General features: G+C 39.3%; 1 protein-coding gene and 1 non-coding gene across 2 annotated transcripts; both read right to left on the bottom strand.

Annotated features, from left to right (window-relative positions):
- Window positions 1-4,778: 4,778 nt before the first annotated feature.
- LOC115823780 (solute carrier family 43 member 3-like) lies at window positions 4,779-16,040 on the bottom strand. Its single transcript, XM_030787807.1, has 13 exons — window positions 15,970-16,040; window positions 11,909-12,147; window positions 11,569-11,698; window positions 10,543-10,589; window positions 10,221-10,297; window positions 10,023-10,115; window positions 9,740-9,879; window positions 8,609-8,763; window positions 7,119-7,262; window positions 6,644-6,751; window positions 5,725-5,911; window positions 5,246-5,369; window positions 4,779-4,925 (listed from the first exon to the last, which is right to left on the bottom strand). Exons 1-13 carry the CDS (start codon window positions 16,038-16,040, stop codon window positions 4,779-4,781), a joined length of 1,662 nt encoding a protein of 553 aa, XP_030643667.1.
- trnak-cuu (transfer RNA lysine (anticodon CUU)) lies at window positions 7,940-8,012 on the bottom strand. The gene has a single exon. It is a non-coding gene; the product is annotated as a tRNA-Lys (tRNA).
- Window positions 16,041-16,543: the final 503 nt, after the last annotated feature.

Below are 16,543 nucleotides of genomic sequence, written 5' to 3' on the forward strand. Positions count from 1 at the left end.
AGTGGAGGATGTAAAATCACTAAATTAGTGCAGTTTCATCAGAAAAGTGTATATGTTCTTAATGAGCAAAATGCTGTTAACTTCACTTTCCGAGTCACTCAGATCTGCCTACAGTGAGATCCTTAAACTTCTTTCACGGCGAGAGATGGATTTGGCATTGTGTGCGTTGGATTTTGAAATTGAATTTTTTAAAAAAAAATAAACTCTGTTGTTTTTTGGAGACTGAGGATGATGCATACACGCTTGTTTGGAGAATGCTCTTTAGTGAGAGATGATGTTCTTAAGGAGCTCTTTGGTAACACTCAAGAGCGTTTTCTTTTCTCTTATAATTATTTTTTTATAGGTTTTGGTCAGAAAAGCTGCACATTGTTTTCCCACTTCCCAGTTCCCACATTTGCAGGTACTTTTAGTCACAATATAATAAGATTTCCCCTTGTTATTTACAAGTTCAATATCATTTCGACAACAGTTTATTGTTTTGATTGACATCACATATCCAGATTTACTGATCTAAGCAGATTGACTGCAGTAATAAGAATAAAGACGTTAGAAGCAGAAGCAGAAGCAGAGGTAGAAGTACTTTATTTGTCACACACACACACACACACACACTGAGCAGTGAGGAGTGAAATGGAGCCTCTGCATTAACCCATCCTAACACCAGTGAGGACACACACACACTGAAGGAACGCTCCATGTGGAGGTGATAAAAGACAAACCCTGCTCCTACAGTTGTCCCTGTTTCATTCTGTTCAAGACCTGAGTGGACACCCGTTCCTTTGGCCTATGGTTTATTTACTGTCTTTTCCTCCGACTTTGTCAGTGTGTCCTTGACCACTAGGGGTCAGTGTTAAAAGAGCAAACAGCCAACTTGGACCACGCCATCCCAATTTATTGTGAATATTATCATTAGTTTTATCCAGACTGGCGTACTGCGCCTGATAAAAGCGTCTGTATTAAGAAGGTACATCTTTGTGCAGTGTAATGAAAAGTTTGCAAAGGCATTCAATGCAAAAGCTGCTGATTTACCAAAAGACTGGTTTCTGGGCTACTGAAAAAAAATCAGACGCACTGAAATGTTTAGAGTATGCGTTTGGTTATGTAAAAACAGTTTAGATGATGAATGGTTTCCGCTTTTAATGCATTTATAAGTGTGGTACGCTCATTTTTGTAGGCTCTCTTGATTCACATTATTGAGGAAATCATTCATAACTTTTCACTTCTTGAAAGGAGTGTAAGAAAAGGAAATAAAAGAAAGCGTCGAGAGCTTTTCAGAAATATCAAGAATTCTCCAAGTCACAGATGCTCCCATCTATTGAACTCACAGCTTTGTTGGAGACTTCACTTTCTGATTGCTGGCCAAATCCAAGCCCAACTGCATCCAGCTCTCCTGCATTTGGACAAGAAACAGCTCTCGTCAGGTTGACCCACATGTGTTGTGAAACTTTATGAATGACCTGGTGGATACTCTGGATTTGGGCACATCGGAAAACCTGGGGCACCACCCGAAAGGAAAGTCCATGAGCCGGCCAGTACACATGTATCAGGACCTCCAGTTGATGACCCCAGCCATGACCTTGTTCCCTCCGTAGGAGCCTCTGCAGACCCTGCGTTGCTCATCTACTTGGGCGGAAATCTCGCTTCGGTTCTGCCGCCACGTTGAAACGCAGGATGGGCAAATTGTAGTTCAGCCTAAAACAGGACATGAGCCAGCCACTCTGGAAAAGAAAATAAGTTGATAAGAAATGATTGGACTTGGAAAAGTTTCCATCAAAAAAGGCAAAGGTTATGGGCCCAAATACACCAGTTCTGTAACACATATACAAACAGGAATCACTAATGTGTTTACAAATCGATTACACATTCCATGCAACTTGTGATGACTTTATGCAGTTTTATGGTAGAGATACATGAAACAAACCAAATGAATCTGCACACCTTACTTTTGCAAGTGTGACATGGTTCAGATACAGACACATGACATGACATAGCCAATGCCTCAGTGACAATATTTTATTGTAAACTGTATAGGCTAACAGTATAGTGCACTGTGTTTGCATGACAGCTAGCGTTATCTTACTATTTTCTACATTAGAGCCCATGAATACTTGGCTTTTTTGTGTCTTTGTTTGTTTTGTTTGATGTTGTTTATTGTTGTTGTTTTTTCTCTTTTCCCCACACAGAAATGACTATTATTTATCAGACAAGTATTAGGCCTAATGATGAACATTACCAAGCATAATTAGCTACATTACAATCTTAACGTACACATTACAGACACAGGTAACATTATTCCAATAATAGGTAGCATGTTAGCCAGGCTAGCCACGTTAGCTAACTTGAACATGAACATACCTCATGGAAATCCACCAGCTTTATTAGTTGAAGACATCTTCTACCCACCTAATTTCTGTACCACTTTACAATAAGACTACCCTTATAAAGGATTCATAAATGGTTTACAATTAGGTTATTAGTTTAGTTGTAAACACTTTATAAATCATTAATAAGCAATTGCAAACGCGTTATATTCATACATCAGTGTGGGCTCACTATTTGGCAAGATAAAGTTATTGCTGCACTTTTCATCTGTCTATTCTGTTAAATCTCAGATCTTGCTAGTTGCTTAGCTTGCTTTATGTTCTCCTTTCATCAGTGAGCATGTTGAACTGTCAGCTTCATCTCATTTTTATGACCATTTATTAATTAGTTACTAACATTTATAACTGGTGAAAGGGAGCCTTATTGTAAAGTGTGAAACGCATACAATTTACAATTACAATTTAGTTATTTGGCAGACGCTTTTTACCAAAGCGACTTACAATCGGTGCATCAGTCGGATTTCTAATACCTTCAACAGAGATCACAATAAGACTGAGCGTCAAATTGCCCCTTCGCATTGCGCCCCTGGAATACTTTGACAAACGCAAATACAAGACAAAGGTTTTTTTTTTTTCTCTAGGAAAGGGAGGTTAGGCATTGGGGGACAGGTGAGTTCTAAAGAGGTGGGTTTTCAGTTGGTAAGAGATTCCGCTGTCTTGACTGCATGGGGGAGGTCGTTCCACCACCTCGGGGCAATGGTGGAGAAGAGGCGTGGTCGGGAGGAGCGGCTGCCGGGTTCCCGGAGTGAGGGGACCGTCAGTTGTCCGGAGGTCATGGAGCGGAGGGACATCACCATTTATTAATGAGTTACTAACATTTATAACAGGTGAAAGGGAGTCTTATTGTGAAGTGTAAAACACATCAGCATTTGCTAATGAGTGGCTGAATTTTCTCTAAAGTGAAGACAGTGCCTTTTATTTTACAACAGTACAAACCAGGAATACGCATTGAAATATACCACTTTAATATGATAGCATATGTCATATCAACCCCCGTAATTATAGTGAGGACAGCTGCTGATAGCATGCTGAACATGTCAAGATAAACAATACTGCAGCCTTAGTCTATGACTTTGGTAATTTGATATGAAAATTTGATATGCAATAATTTGATATGCCAACTGAAACTTTTTGACTATCAAGACATGCTGATGGTGGTTAAATGCTAGTAACTTATTAACAAATATCTGATGGGGCTGACAGGTATAAATGCTGGCTGATGGAGATGACATAGTAAGCTAAGTAACCAATGAGATCGGAGGCTTAACAGTACAGATAAATGTGGAATTTTATAACTTATAGAAAAAGGCATTAATTCTGATTGATGATATATTCAATGGAGTGGTTAAATTTTATATCCCATATTTAATAAAACAATAAAAATAAATCAATAAAAAAAATCAAATAACTGTAATGAAAATGATGTCCAATGTAGCAAATTATGTATTAGAAATTACGTGATGTAATCACATGTAATAACATATAACCTGAACAACAGGACTGAGCTGGGTACATGCTTGGTGTTTTCTCGATAAGTGGAGTCCCTATGTTCCATTAGTCACTGATTCATGGAGACACTGAGGCAAAAAAAAAAGGTAAAAGGCTATAGGTAAAATATCTCTCAAATCTGTGTCTATTTTTGTATGAGGGAAAAACGGAGGAACATTGGCACTTTGTACCCTTAAATGCAGAATTTTAATACTGCGATTTCTGCTTTCCTTCATTCGTGAGTGTGTTTAAGGTTTGGTTTGTACTATTCTTGTTTTTGTTTTTAATGCTTTTGGTGTTTAGGTGCATGGGGTAAAGCCTTAAGAACATCATCTCTCCTTAAGAATATCATCTCTCACTAAAGACCATTCTCCAAACAAGCGTGTATGCATCATCATCAGTCTCCAAAAAACAAGTTTATTTTAAAAAAGTTCAAAACTTAAAATCCAACAAACACAAAACCAAATCTCTCGCTGTGACAGAAGTTTAAGGATCTCACTGTAGGCAGATCTGAGTGACTTGGAAAGTGAAGTTAAAAGCATTTTGCTCATTAAGAACATATACACTTTTCTGATGAAACTGCACTAATTTAGTGATTTTACATCCTCCACTACACTCTATATGATACAGTGATGAAAAATGCAGGTAATGAAAAATACAGGTAGTGAAAACTCATGTTGTCATCAAAATGTGACATCTATACAAAATTGTTTGATTTGAACTGTTATGCACAGCTTAAAGTGGACACAGCATAGACTTATGTGCAACATAGAAGTATTGCAGAACTCTTGCTGTTGTGTGCAAAAATCATTTAGAGCTCGTTGCATACTGATAGTTATCCATTTCTAAATCAGTTAAAGTGTTTTTAGTCAAAGATAGGTGGGGAAAAACAAAACACTTCCTCTTTTCCTATAATGAGACTTCTCTAGTCGGAGGATCAGAACATGTGACTTCTTGCATTTTCTGCCTGTTATTAGCCAGTCTCCTGCAGTGGAGGTAGACAAACAGTGGGTGAATGAAAGCAAGTAATGTAAGGAGGGTCAGACCAATGTTGACCTAAAGGAGAGAAAGAGAGAGAGAGATAGAGAAAGGGAGAGAGAAAGAGAGAGAGAGAGAGAGAGAGAGAGAGTAGTGAGTTTGACACATAATGAAACCTGAGGCATTTGAATGTGATAAGAGGGCACTGTAGATAGTCTAACAGTAAAGCATGTCAGTGGACAACACAGTGCCATGTCTGTGATGCCAGATTATGACTGAAGACATTTCAAGTGACTGGCAGAGCTTCCCTACCAGTCCTCTGTTATTCTAATATGCAGCAGGTATCATAATATAATCTGTCTGTGACATTAGTGTGAATGTAAACATAGAAGACGTACAAAGAAGGGGTCTCCGCCCAGGACATCTTTGACCAGAGTAAAACATGGATACTGCAACAATGATACCACTGCAGAAAGGGACATCACAAGTCCATACAGTTTTCCAAAATGACAAGCAGGGAAACTGTTGAAATGAGAACAGACAAAGGGATAGACTAGTCCATCAGAATGAGTCACAGTCTGCAGCAGTCTGAAATCACTTTTCCTTTCCTCTCCTTCCTCCATCTTTCCCTTTCTCTTCATTTCTTTGCTTATGTTGGGAATAAACCATGTAACCAAACAAGTCCACTTTGTCTTTTAAAAGTCCACTTCATTTCAGCGCGATAATTCCAGCTCTAGAGTGGAGGAAAAAAACCTGAACACATCTAATGAAAAGCAAGGGAGTTCACCTTATTCTCATTCCATATCACTCACTCCCATCTCTCTCTCTCTCTCTCTCTCTCTCTCTCTTTCCGTCTTTCTCTCTCTTTTTCACTTACGCAATACTGATGAATGCTGCATTTCCCCCATACAGAAAGGAGCGATTGAGAACCTGCAGGATAAAGGTGAGGTACTGGAGAGGGAGGACGGGGGAGGCTGCACACACAGAAAACAGGAGGCACTGAAGGGAGGTGAGAAAGAGGGAGAGAACGGAGGAGCGCAGATCCTCTTCTCTCTCTGTGGCTCCTGGGGAGGAAGGAGAGGACAAGAGCATAATTAAGTAGCTAAAAATATTCTATCTGTCATTCAATAACGTAAGACAACTAATTTTGTTAACTCACACTGCTTAGGCATAACGCTATAAATGTGATTTATTGCCTTGCACATTGTCACAACATCATTTCCCTCTCCCTCATATTCAACCCACCACCGTTCAGCATCGCCAGATTACTAATCACTGACTGATCAATCCAAACTGATAATCATTCAATCATCAGTTTCACCTGTTGTCTGCTCATCAACCCGTATGTCCTCTGTCAACAACATATACCACATTCGACTCATTGTCCAGTCATGTAGTCTACTTATTCCCTGAGAGTCTTTCATACCTTCATCCAATTCTTATCGTGGTTTCATGTTCATCTGTTTAGTCTGTCTTTGTTTTGGCGTTTTTAATTACCCTTGCACCTCAGTTTTTCATTATGTAATGAAACGGTTCAGCACATGCATCCTGCTTCCCGAAGCGTTCTCGACACATACATTCAGATCTTGATATGTATTTTCATTTTTACACTATCCTAATTTAACATATAAAATACAGAAAAGATGTAAGTACTGCTTTAAAATGTGGTTTTTTTTCCCTCATGGTCACAGCTGGTTATTTACACAAGTTTTCTGGCGTCACAGGCCGGCATATGAACTAGCTGCACATATGCACCTTTATCTTTACATGCAAATGCCCCTGTGCTGTTTTCTCACCTGCTGCCAGAGGCTTTCCCTTGTTTCTGTCCATAAGGAGACCATTCCATGGGGCGCAGAGAATGCCACAGAGTTGAGTGAAGGCAAATGCATTGGTGTATTGACTCACTGCAGGAAGAGAAATAGGTATGAATTAGACTCATATACTGCACATATTACATACTGTACACGTCATATACATCTGTGAGTCTAAGCAGATGCTGTTGATGCTGATGATAGACTATGGTAACCTCCAGTGAGACAATCTGACACACAAACATGGGAAACAAGGTATCTATAATGCAAGTGCACAATTACAAAATGTTTCAGAAATAGGGCTCTTGTTTAGGCACAAATATTGTGGGCATGTCAAAATCAAACATGCTAATTTCACAAGACAATAACAGCAGTTGTACATGCTACAAATGTTGGCCTACAGCAAAATAACTAAATACTGTGAATAGAATCATTTAACTTGACTGAAGGGATATTTTACCCAGAGCTGGATTCTGATTGGTCAGCCGGTTCAGCATGGAGTTCAAAGTACCAATGAAGAGGTAGTGACGCAGCTGCAGCACTGAGAGCCAAACCAGATGCCAAAGGAAGAACCAGGACAGGACACAGCTTTTAAAACTGAGCTCTGAGAGACAGACAGAACCAGACACATCACACCTGAGACATCAACTGTCACTGAAAAGAGAAGAGAGGCAGTCAATACATGGAGTAAACCCACAGACAGAATTAACCAAGACACAGTGTTCTTCAGCTCCTGTATGTGGGATTCACTTTTTACAGAAGATTTTAATCCTGTAGTAGACTGACAAGGTCATTCACAATTCAAGTCCAACTACCAATAATGACATCAAAATGCACCATTTCTTGAAGTAGTCTTTGGCTTCTTCAACTTTACCATCTCAGAAGCAGAACGAATTCTAAGCGACCATTATCTTGCTTGTGAGATCAAGTTCAAATTAAGTTTGGTCCGAAGTTCTTCCATCCTCCAAAGAAACTCCTTTGCACCTTTTACCCGACCCAAAGCTAACTCAGATATTTCAGAGTATACCATCACAACTCGTTCTAGACAATAACCGTATCTGATATCAGTGATTCCCCAGGTTATCAGTCAACACAAGGGGCCAAAAGCCTCTGCCCTGACCAGGAAACAAATGTGGGCAAGACAGTGTTAACTCCTGACCTCTTGACACCTAGGGAGTCGGCCTTAAACTGTCCTTGGGAGATGCCAGGACAGTCCAGAGCATCTTAATGATGTGGGACATAGGGTGACAGGCATGCATCCTGCAGGAAAAGTCAAAGTGACGCCCAACGTGGGGCTCGAACCCACGACCCTGAGATTAAGAGTCTCATGCTCTACCGACTGAGCTAGCCGGGCCCGTCTGTTTACAAACTGGGGGGTGTGTGCTCATGTGACCCACCTACGACGGCCAAACTATACAGACGTACATATGTCACCTGTTTGTTCAACTTTTTGTATCTTCCAGAAGCTTCGTGCACTCTATATTTAAATACGATGTTCAAATATTCTGTGTTTTCTGAATATTTCATTATACATATGTTCATTCAAAGAAAGCTTTGTGTTAGAGTACATAATAGTGTCAATTTTGACACTAACATTTTCACATTTACAGCCAATGAATATCAGCTCTGACATATTGGTTATCAGTCTCTTTGATCACTAATAATCAGTATGGGTATCAGCTCTGAAAAAAACAAAAAACACATCCTTGGTTGATTCCTCATCACAACAGCATGCATTTTGGTATTAAAAACACATCCTTTTATTTCACCTTTGAATTGACCTCTGCCAAAAATGTTTAAAAACGATCTCTCAACGAGATCAACAGAGTATGTGAAACATTTTCTCATTCTGCACAGGTTATAAAATATAGCCTGTCCTTTACTGAACCCGTGTCATAGTTTCCTGTCTTCCTTGTATTCACAGGGTGAAAACAGATGGCAGAATAATACCATTTCCTCCAGTGTCTTCCTGATCTGGCTTGTCTCTAGACTTCAGAGGCATGTCGTCTGTCTCCCTCTGGTGTTCTCCTTCAAATGTTTGCTTTTTCTCCCTGGTCGCCTCATACTTCTCCACATTGTAGCTGTCTGACTGGGCACAGCTGACCCTGTTTAGTACAGGAGGATGGAATCGTATTTATAGCAATGAAGGCTGGGGTGAATACTGACTTGATTTGAGAACTGACAGTTCATTCTAATTCACATCTTTGATTCTGAATTGAAGTTCGATACCAGTGACACCAGTCTTGAGAAAGTAGAAATGAAAGTGAATTAAAATGAAAGGTAACAGAATTAGATGCAATAAAATTCCATTCAATTCCACAACCAAGAGAAGTGTTAACTGCAGTTATTGGTAAACGTACAAATTACGTTAAATGATAGGTTGTCTAGTGAAACAGATTCAATGCAATATGAATTTCAATATTACGTTCACTATTCGTAAAGATGCAACTTCATGTTTGCATAACAATTTTAACTGAATTGTTAAGTTGCTTTTTGGAAACTTCATGCATATATACTTGAACAGCACTATTCCTCTCTAAAGCATTCATAACAGCCCAACTGTGAACAAAGTGCAGGATCTATGTTTTTTGCCTATAAATCACAGAATTTCACAAGATTCAGTTCAACTTCCTATAACTCCAATTTATTCCAAGTTTTTTTCTTTATTATCAATTTGTTCCAAATTCTAATTTCACCTGAACTTGGATCATTAATTAATGATTAATCTTGATTGCGCGTCTCCTGAATTGCATTCATGGTCTAAGCCAAACCCGAAGACCGAGAGTCTTAAACAAGAACTTCACAGATCTGTTTTCATTCTGAATATTGCAGTGTAATTCAAGATCAAACATGAAGTGGGAGACTTAATCCAATTAATTCTGTTGATCAGTTGTCTCTGATGTCAATACAGGCCAATTTCATCCCCCTCTCACCAGTTATGAGGTGATACATGGTGACAAATAATGTCTGGAAATGTTGTTGATTATTTCATCATTGGTATGATTCTTTATAGCCATATATGTAATGGGAATTGTAGTTCTCTATATCCATACATGGAGAGGAAGTTGTAGTTCTAATTACCCATATGTATAGTTGTCTGGGATTGGGTAGGGGATGTGTGACTTAGGCATAAGGAAGACAGTGCGCAAGATGTGAAGGACACTGCAGACGGAGAGGAAGATGAAGGAGTGATGGAGAGACACGCTTCCCTCGTGTAGCACCTACAGGAAAGAGAAGTTTTTCAGAGTTTCTCAATACAGAGATTTTATGTTACCACCAAAAAAAACCCTAAAACCATACGTAATATTACAGATAGAGACAACTGCCTTGGGGATCAACACGTGTTACCAAAGTTCGCGGTTACCTTTATAATGAGGAACACTGCTGATGAAGAATCAAAGGCGCCATTGTAAAGAGTGATGATGGTGGAACGATGAGCTCCAAAGAGGTTCCCCACCTGGTGGTGCGGAGGTATAAACACAGTATTACCGTTTGAACAGGAAAGATCTGACTGTGTATAAGTGAGATAAATAAGCATGAATACCAATGGTATTGTTAATACCTGTATATTTGTCATGAGGAACAAAATTCCTCCCACTGCAATAAGGGACAAAGCTGGAAAGAGCAGGATGGAGAGAGCTGTTTGTGTGTGTGTGTGTGTGTGTGTGTGTGTGTGTGTGTGTGTGTGTGTGTGTGTGTGTGTGTGTGCGTGCATGTGTGTGTGTGTGCGTGTGTTCGTGAGAGAGCGAGAGTAAAAGAGATGAAGGGAAGTAAGTCATTTATCAAACCAAACAGATCATTTAGTACTTGTTATATTGTATGTTTTAATTTAAGTATTATTAAGTATTAAATTATTCACATGTCAGTCATGTCAGTGTGCTCACCTGCATTGGACAGTCCCATCAGTAAGGTCCCGGTGGTATAGAGAAATCTGAAGAAAGGAAAAGGAATACATTTTATTCTCTTCTCTTAATCAGGTAAAAGATTTACATTTTGTGACCTATTTTTGAATAGTCAGTCCATACCCCTTGTATGTGTGGTACCATGGGAATCAAATGCAGACTCTAATAAATGTTTAACTGCCTAAAACAGGAATGGTGGTGAAATGGTGTGGTGATCTGGATATATCAGTGAAGAGACAGGTAGTATCAGTTAAGAATCAAGAACGCTTAGGTACTTTTAAGTAGTTTTCCAAATATCAAGACCTTACTGTAAAAATATTTTATCAACCGAGAAAAAATGATAAACATTAAATATAAATATAAAATTAAAAAGACAGATGTCTTATGTCTTATGTGGTGGCCTAATGCACCACCCATGTGTAGCAGCTAAACCCTCCATCAACACGGTGTATCAAACGGTATCAAACACCGTTTGTTATCTTGGCTTTTAGAGATACTTTTAAGTAAATGTTTTTTTTTTAAATATCACAAAAGTAAGATTGCTTTGATGTTTTAGTGACACCTGTAACACTGACTGTTTCTCCTCATTTTTCTTCAGTTAAATAAGCCTTGGGCCCAAATTGTTGAAAATGTTTGGATTGTTACAAAGTGCACCAAATAGTCTTTTCATAGATTGTACTGCAGTCAAAGTTTTCCTCACTTTTAAATTGCAACGATCTTGTCGCTGGAATCCAGTCAAATTAATGCCACTATCTCTGAGAGCCCACATTTCTTATCTCATCATGACCTTAAATGTCTCCTGGCAGAAATGTAATTTATCTAAACCCGGTGCAGCATTATTTCTCAGTTTCAGTCCAAAAGACCCAGAGAGTCACCTTCTCTACTAATCATCAAACCCTTGGTTAGATATTTTATAGAATGGGGTTAAGCCAAAGTAAAAAAAAGTCTGGTAAAAATAGTAAAAATGTAATTGGTATCAAAGTGTAAATTGCTTTTCAAGAACCTCACATTGCCAGAAACCTGGTTGCCATGGTACCAAAGTGGTCAAATATGAATCCATTTGGCAGAGAGAGGAAGTTGTTCAAGAAGGAAGCCACAGTAAAAACCAGGGAAAATTGCTCATCCTGCCCAATGCAATCTGGGAGATATTAAAGAAAGAAAGAAAGAAAGAAAGAAAGAAAGAAAGAAAGCACAAATGAATGAATGAATGGATGAATGAATGAATGAATGAATGAATGAATGAGTAGAAAAAGAGAGAACAGGGTTTGACAGTAAAACACATAGTAAGTCTATAAGGAACAGCAGTTCCTCCCAACAGTTAGTGGAAATTCAGAGTTTGCTGTCTTACCTGTGATTTGGCTGCTGTTTGGTCCAGTCACATTGGCACAAAGATCACTGAAGTATCCATCTGTTTTGAGGACAAACACAAGAGATGCCCAGCCAAAAACAACCCCCGCAAAACACAGGCACTCCAGCAGGCCGGTCACAAGGGTCAGCCTGTAGCGTAGCCCCATCCCAACTCCACTCTCACGCCACAATATTGGTTTTCTTTGTCCTGCAAAGGCCTGTAATTTCTTCTGTCTTCTCCTTCAGTGCAAAAGTTTGGAGTTCCTCAATTTCTGTCGTCACTGTCCCCTATCAAAAAAGCACGCTGGACAGCTCCCTTAAGTGCAGTTATCAAAACAATGTCAAACATTGCTCCCTTTAGTTCAGTTGTTTTCTTTTTCTTATTTTCTTTCTTTCTTTCTTTCTGTCTTTCTTACCTTTCTTTCTTTCTGTCTTTCTTTAGTTAAGTATCTATCTCTCAAAAGGCATCAGAGTGAGCTCACACCCCTTGTTTCTGCAGAAGACACTCAGGAAAGTGGAGCTAAACAGATGATTAGCAGAGTCGCTGGCCAGAAGTGTGGATCTGCGAGATTATAATGTCACTCCCTTCAACTGCGAATATCTGAGAAGCAACTGTCACCCACTGAATGTTATTTTACATAACAGCAACCACAGAACCACTGTATCATTACCACAATGTCAATAAGGAATCCTAATAATAATGATCCACGTATGTAGGTCTGTTTAACCATAAATAACGTGCTGAATTTAAAGAAAGTTAAAGCACCAAGTATTAGGAGTCTGCAGATTATTGACTTCAGCATGAGTGTATCAGAATTTTTGAAATTCCCGTTTCAAATTTTGGGAATGAATATGGTGAGAATCATTTCAACGTAGGGTTTCTGTCTGTCAGACTTTTTCTTTTCTGTGAAGTTCATATGCTTCTTTTGGCTGTCACTCCATTTTAAACCGTTTGTAGCAGTTTTGAAGTGATCCATACGTGTCTCGCACGCGCTGATACTCTCTTTTTCCAATGCGTTGCCAGAGTTAGAGGAGATGTACATATTGCATTGTGATTTCAAGGCAGTTTTAGTCGCGCACCGGACGTTGTTTGGGAAGGAACGTCAATTAATCATAATGGTGATGGTGTGTACATGTCGCCTGTTTTATTAAATTATTTTCTGCCGTTGCGTGTGAATTGCGTTGCTGCTACCGTTCTACACATCGACGTTCCTTCGAGCCGCGAACTGCTCGCACCTACAAGAGGTACAAAGGAGGATATTGGTAATCCAGATTAAGACGTCTGTGTGCTCTAATCTAGTATGTCCATGAGGTCTCCTCGTGCGTCGTCAGTGCATGTGCTGAAAACATACATAAGGGCGACATCTTTTCAAAATACTGTGATGCATAAATTGTAATGGAAATAAAAAAAAGTTAATAGATGGTCAGTCTACCGAAAAGATGACGCTCTACGGCAGGAATCTCCTCTTCCCCCATCGGTATAACTGTTACTGTTTATAATGTGTTTCGAACTTTTGAGCAAAAATCGACTGTTGGTTACTGTAAGCAGGGAAATGCTTATGTCTTTACCTACAAATGAAAAGCTTTGTATGGCAATCTAAATTAAATCTACTCACCCTCTCATGACGCTATGAATTCTTCGTCATGGTTCCTCCAAGCACTTTTAAATCCTTGGGCGCGCTTCCATATGTTCACGCGCACGCACAGTCGTGCTAGCTAACAACTGACCATAATGGGATGTTGTTTAACTGCTGGCTGTGTCTGCAACATTTTGTGTGTTCATATTGCATGTCTGTATATTCTGAGATATTCAAACAGAGCGAGAGAGAAAGAGAGAGAGGAAGCGATTTGCCCACCAGGTACCTGAAACTGTTGTTTTCCAAGCTTTCTCTGTTCTGGGGGAAGTTAATCATATACTGTATCTACTGTAAAATGATTATCATAGGAGAAAAAATGAGCATACTTAAACCCAGATTGCATATTATGCAAAGCAAATATTATGTTGGTGGGATTATGGATTCCGTTTGCTTTATCATGTCTGTGATGGTAATGACAGGGAAACAGTGATGAAAACTAGGACTGTATCTGAATTTGGAACCCCCGCCCCCCCTTTTTTGGGAGGGGGGGGGGGGACTAAGCGGCTAGTTTCAGTACTAAACTACACAGCAACATAGGGGAAAAAATAAATTAGCTATTGAAAACATTAAATATTTCGATTTAATTGACAAACACCAAGACAGTACAAAAGTCTTTAAACTACGAATTGAACTGCATGTAGTGGAACCACTCCTCAACATGAATCTTGGACATCTCACGATTTGCTATCCACTTCTTGTACTTTCGCAAGAACTGTTTCAGCAGTGCAGGTCAGCGCACAATGAAAGAAGAAGAATGAATTTCTAACTTGTGAACCATTACAACACTATGCCCTGTTGTCAGGCAGACCACTGTCAGAAACAGGCTCTTTGACAGCACACTGTCGTAGGATCTTTTTCTCCTGATGCCTCTGTTCAGAAGCTCTTCAGCGTTTTGATTTGCGGAGGTGATGTTGTTTGAGCAGGGCTGGAGCAAAATCCTGCATCCATATCCTTGACCCATCAGATAAAACAACTGTTGTTGAAGGGTGTAACATGTTACAGTAACCACAAAAGGGGTTTAATACCAAAGTTAAGTGTCATTTTATTGAGTATTTACTGTGTAAATTACATCAGAACAGATACAATGTACAAAAATTCATGCAGCACTTGGCAGTGAGGTTGTTAAAGTTTTTAAGAATTCTGTAAAATTGCATTTGCCAATTGACAAACCAGCATTCCCATAAACAAATAAACTAATAAATAAATGTTTCACTAAAAATATGTATATTATTTTTGGTTCTTAGTTGTATTGTTGGAGCCCTGCATGTTTTCCATATTTAATGTTACAATGTCAGCAATATTCTTCACTGTTATGTAACTTAAAAGTTCACATCAAAAGCAGAAAAGCACATAACTGTATATGGACAAAGATATTCTTGTTCATTATAGCACCAATCACGTCCTTCACAGAAATATAAAAGAGGTATTTCACAAGAGGGAGACGTTTACTGCAGTACTGCAAACTGCTTTACACAGCGCCCCCGCGAGGACATTGGAAGTAATGTATAACTTCACTCAAGTAAAACGTGTTTCTTATTAGAAACAGACTGGCAAACAGCCTAATTGGGTGGCAACCCAAAAAGCTGTACTATTGACCAGCAAAGGTTCTAAGAAATGTGTTGTTATTCAAGGAACTTTAAAGATTACCATCGTTTCTTGACATTTCTTCAGCTGCTAAATGAAAGAGAGAGAGAGACAGAGAGGGAGGGAGAGAGAGAGGGGGGGGGGGGGAGAGAGAGAGAGAGAGAGAGAGAGAGAGAGAGAGAGAGCATGCATTTCCAAAGCATTGCTGAAAAAACAATAACAAAAAGCAAGGCCCAAAAAAGATGGGAAACACCCCCTCCATTCAGAGGATTCATAAGGTTATAAAAGTATTTAGAAGCAAATCAATAGGCAATCAGTCTTTCACTGGTGTCACACTACAGCCCATATTATTAATCTCAGTGAGTTTATGTGATTTTCACTGCAAACAATAAAAGAAACCTGCACTTCCATATAGTTTGTGTCTGTAATTGTAATGATGTACAAATTGTCATGATCATTTTTGTTAATTATAGTAATAATTATTGATCGTTCTACTATATCTGTGTTTGCCTTATAGATGTGTATTGAGATGTGTGTAGCGATAGCTCTTGTGAATAAAATGACATCTGCAAACACTTCAGATGTGGGGTCCAATGCCCACATGGCCTTCAAGTATCTGTTTAGCTCGTTCTGATGAATCGCTGCCCATAGCAGGTGCATTTCCATAGCCTCTCTCTAGTGTGGGTGCACACATGTCTCTTATAAAGACACTCTTGTAAAGCAAACACTTGCTACAGTATCCATGGACAAAAGGTTCCTCTCACACTATGTCTCTCTCTGTTTCTCTTTGAGGACAAGAGAACAGTCCTCTAATCTTTGGCGTCTGTTCTGAACTCATCACCTTGGTGACTTGGCTGCCCTTAGCAACAGCGACATTCTCACCGCGGCCTGGAAAAGGTGTTGCTGCGTCATGCCAGGGTCGTAACAACCCAGATCAGGTGTAACATACGCAGGGACCAGTGAGGTTCTTTCCCCTAAATTGCCCTGAGCCCAGACCAAGATTGACATTTACTCTCTCTAGCTCCCCCCTGTGGTGAGATTCCTCTGGCTTGACAAGTGTGATATTGTACTCTTCCTCTACTGGTGAATTTTGGACATTGCCTGCACGTTTCATGAATGGAGCAGGTCTCTGTGCCTCTTTAGGAAATGGCAGATTCTCTAACACAATCTTCAGTTTTCTCTTGCTTAGCAGTTGTCTCAGACTCTCGGGGGTGGAAAATGTACACGTATTTTTAGGCTACTAAAAATGTACTCAGTGTAGAGTTAAAGTATCCCTCCTGAAAAATACTTAAGTAAGAGTAAAACAGTCAATCATTTACAATTTACAAAAACAACTGTCAGTTTAACTCTACTCAGAGTACTTTTTTTTTAGTAGGCTAACAGAACTTCTACTTGTACTTTTACATATGTATGAA

The sequence above is a fragment of the Chanos chanos genome, chromosome 11, assembly GCF_902362185.1.
Source record: "Chanos chanos chromosome 11, fChaCha1.1, whole genome shotgun sequence".
NCBI lineage: Eukaryota > Metazoa > Chordata > Actinopteri > Gonorynchiformes > Chanidae > Chanos > Chanos chanos.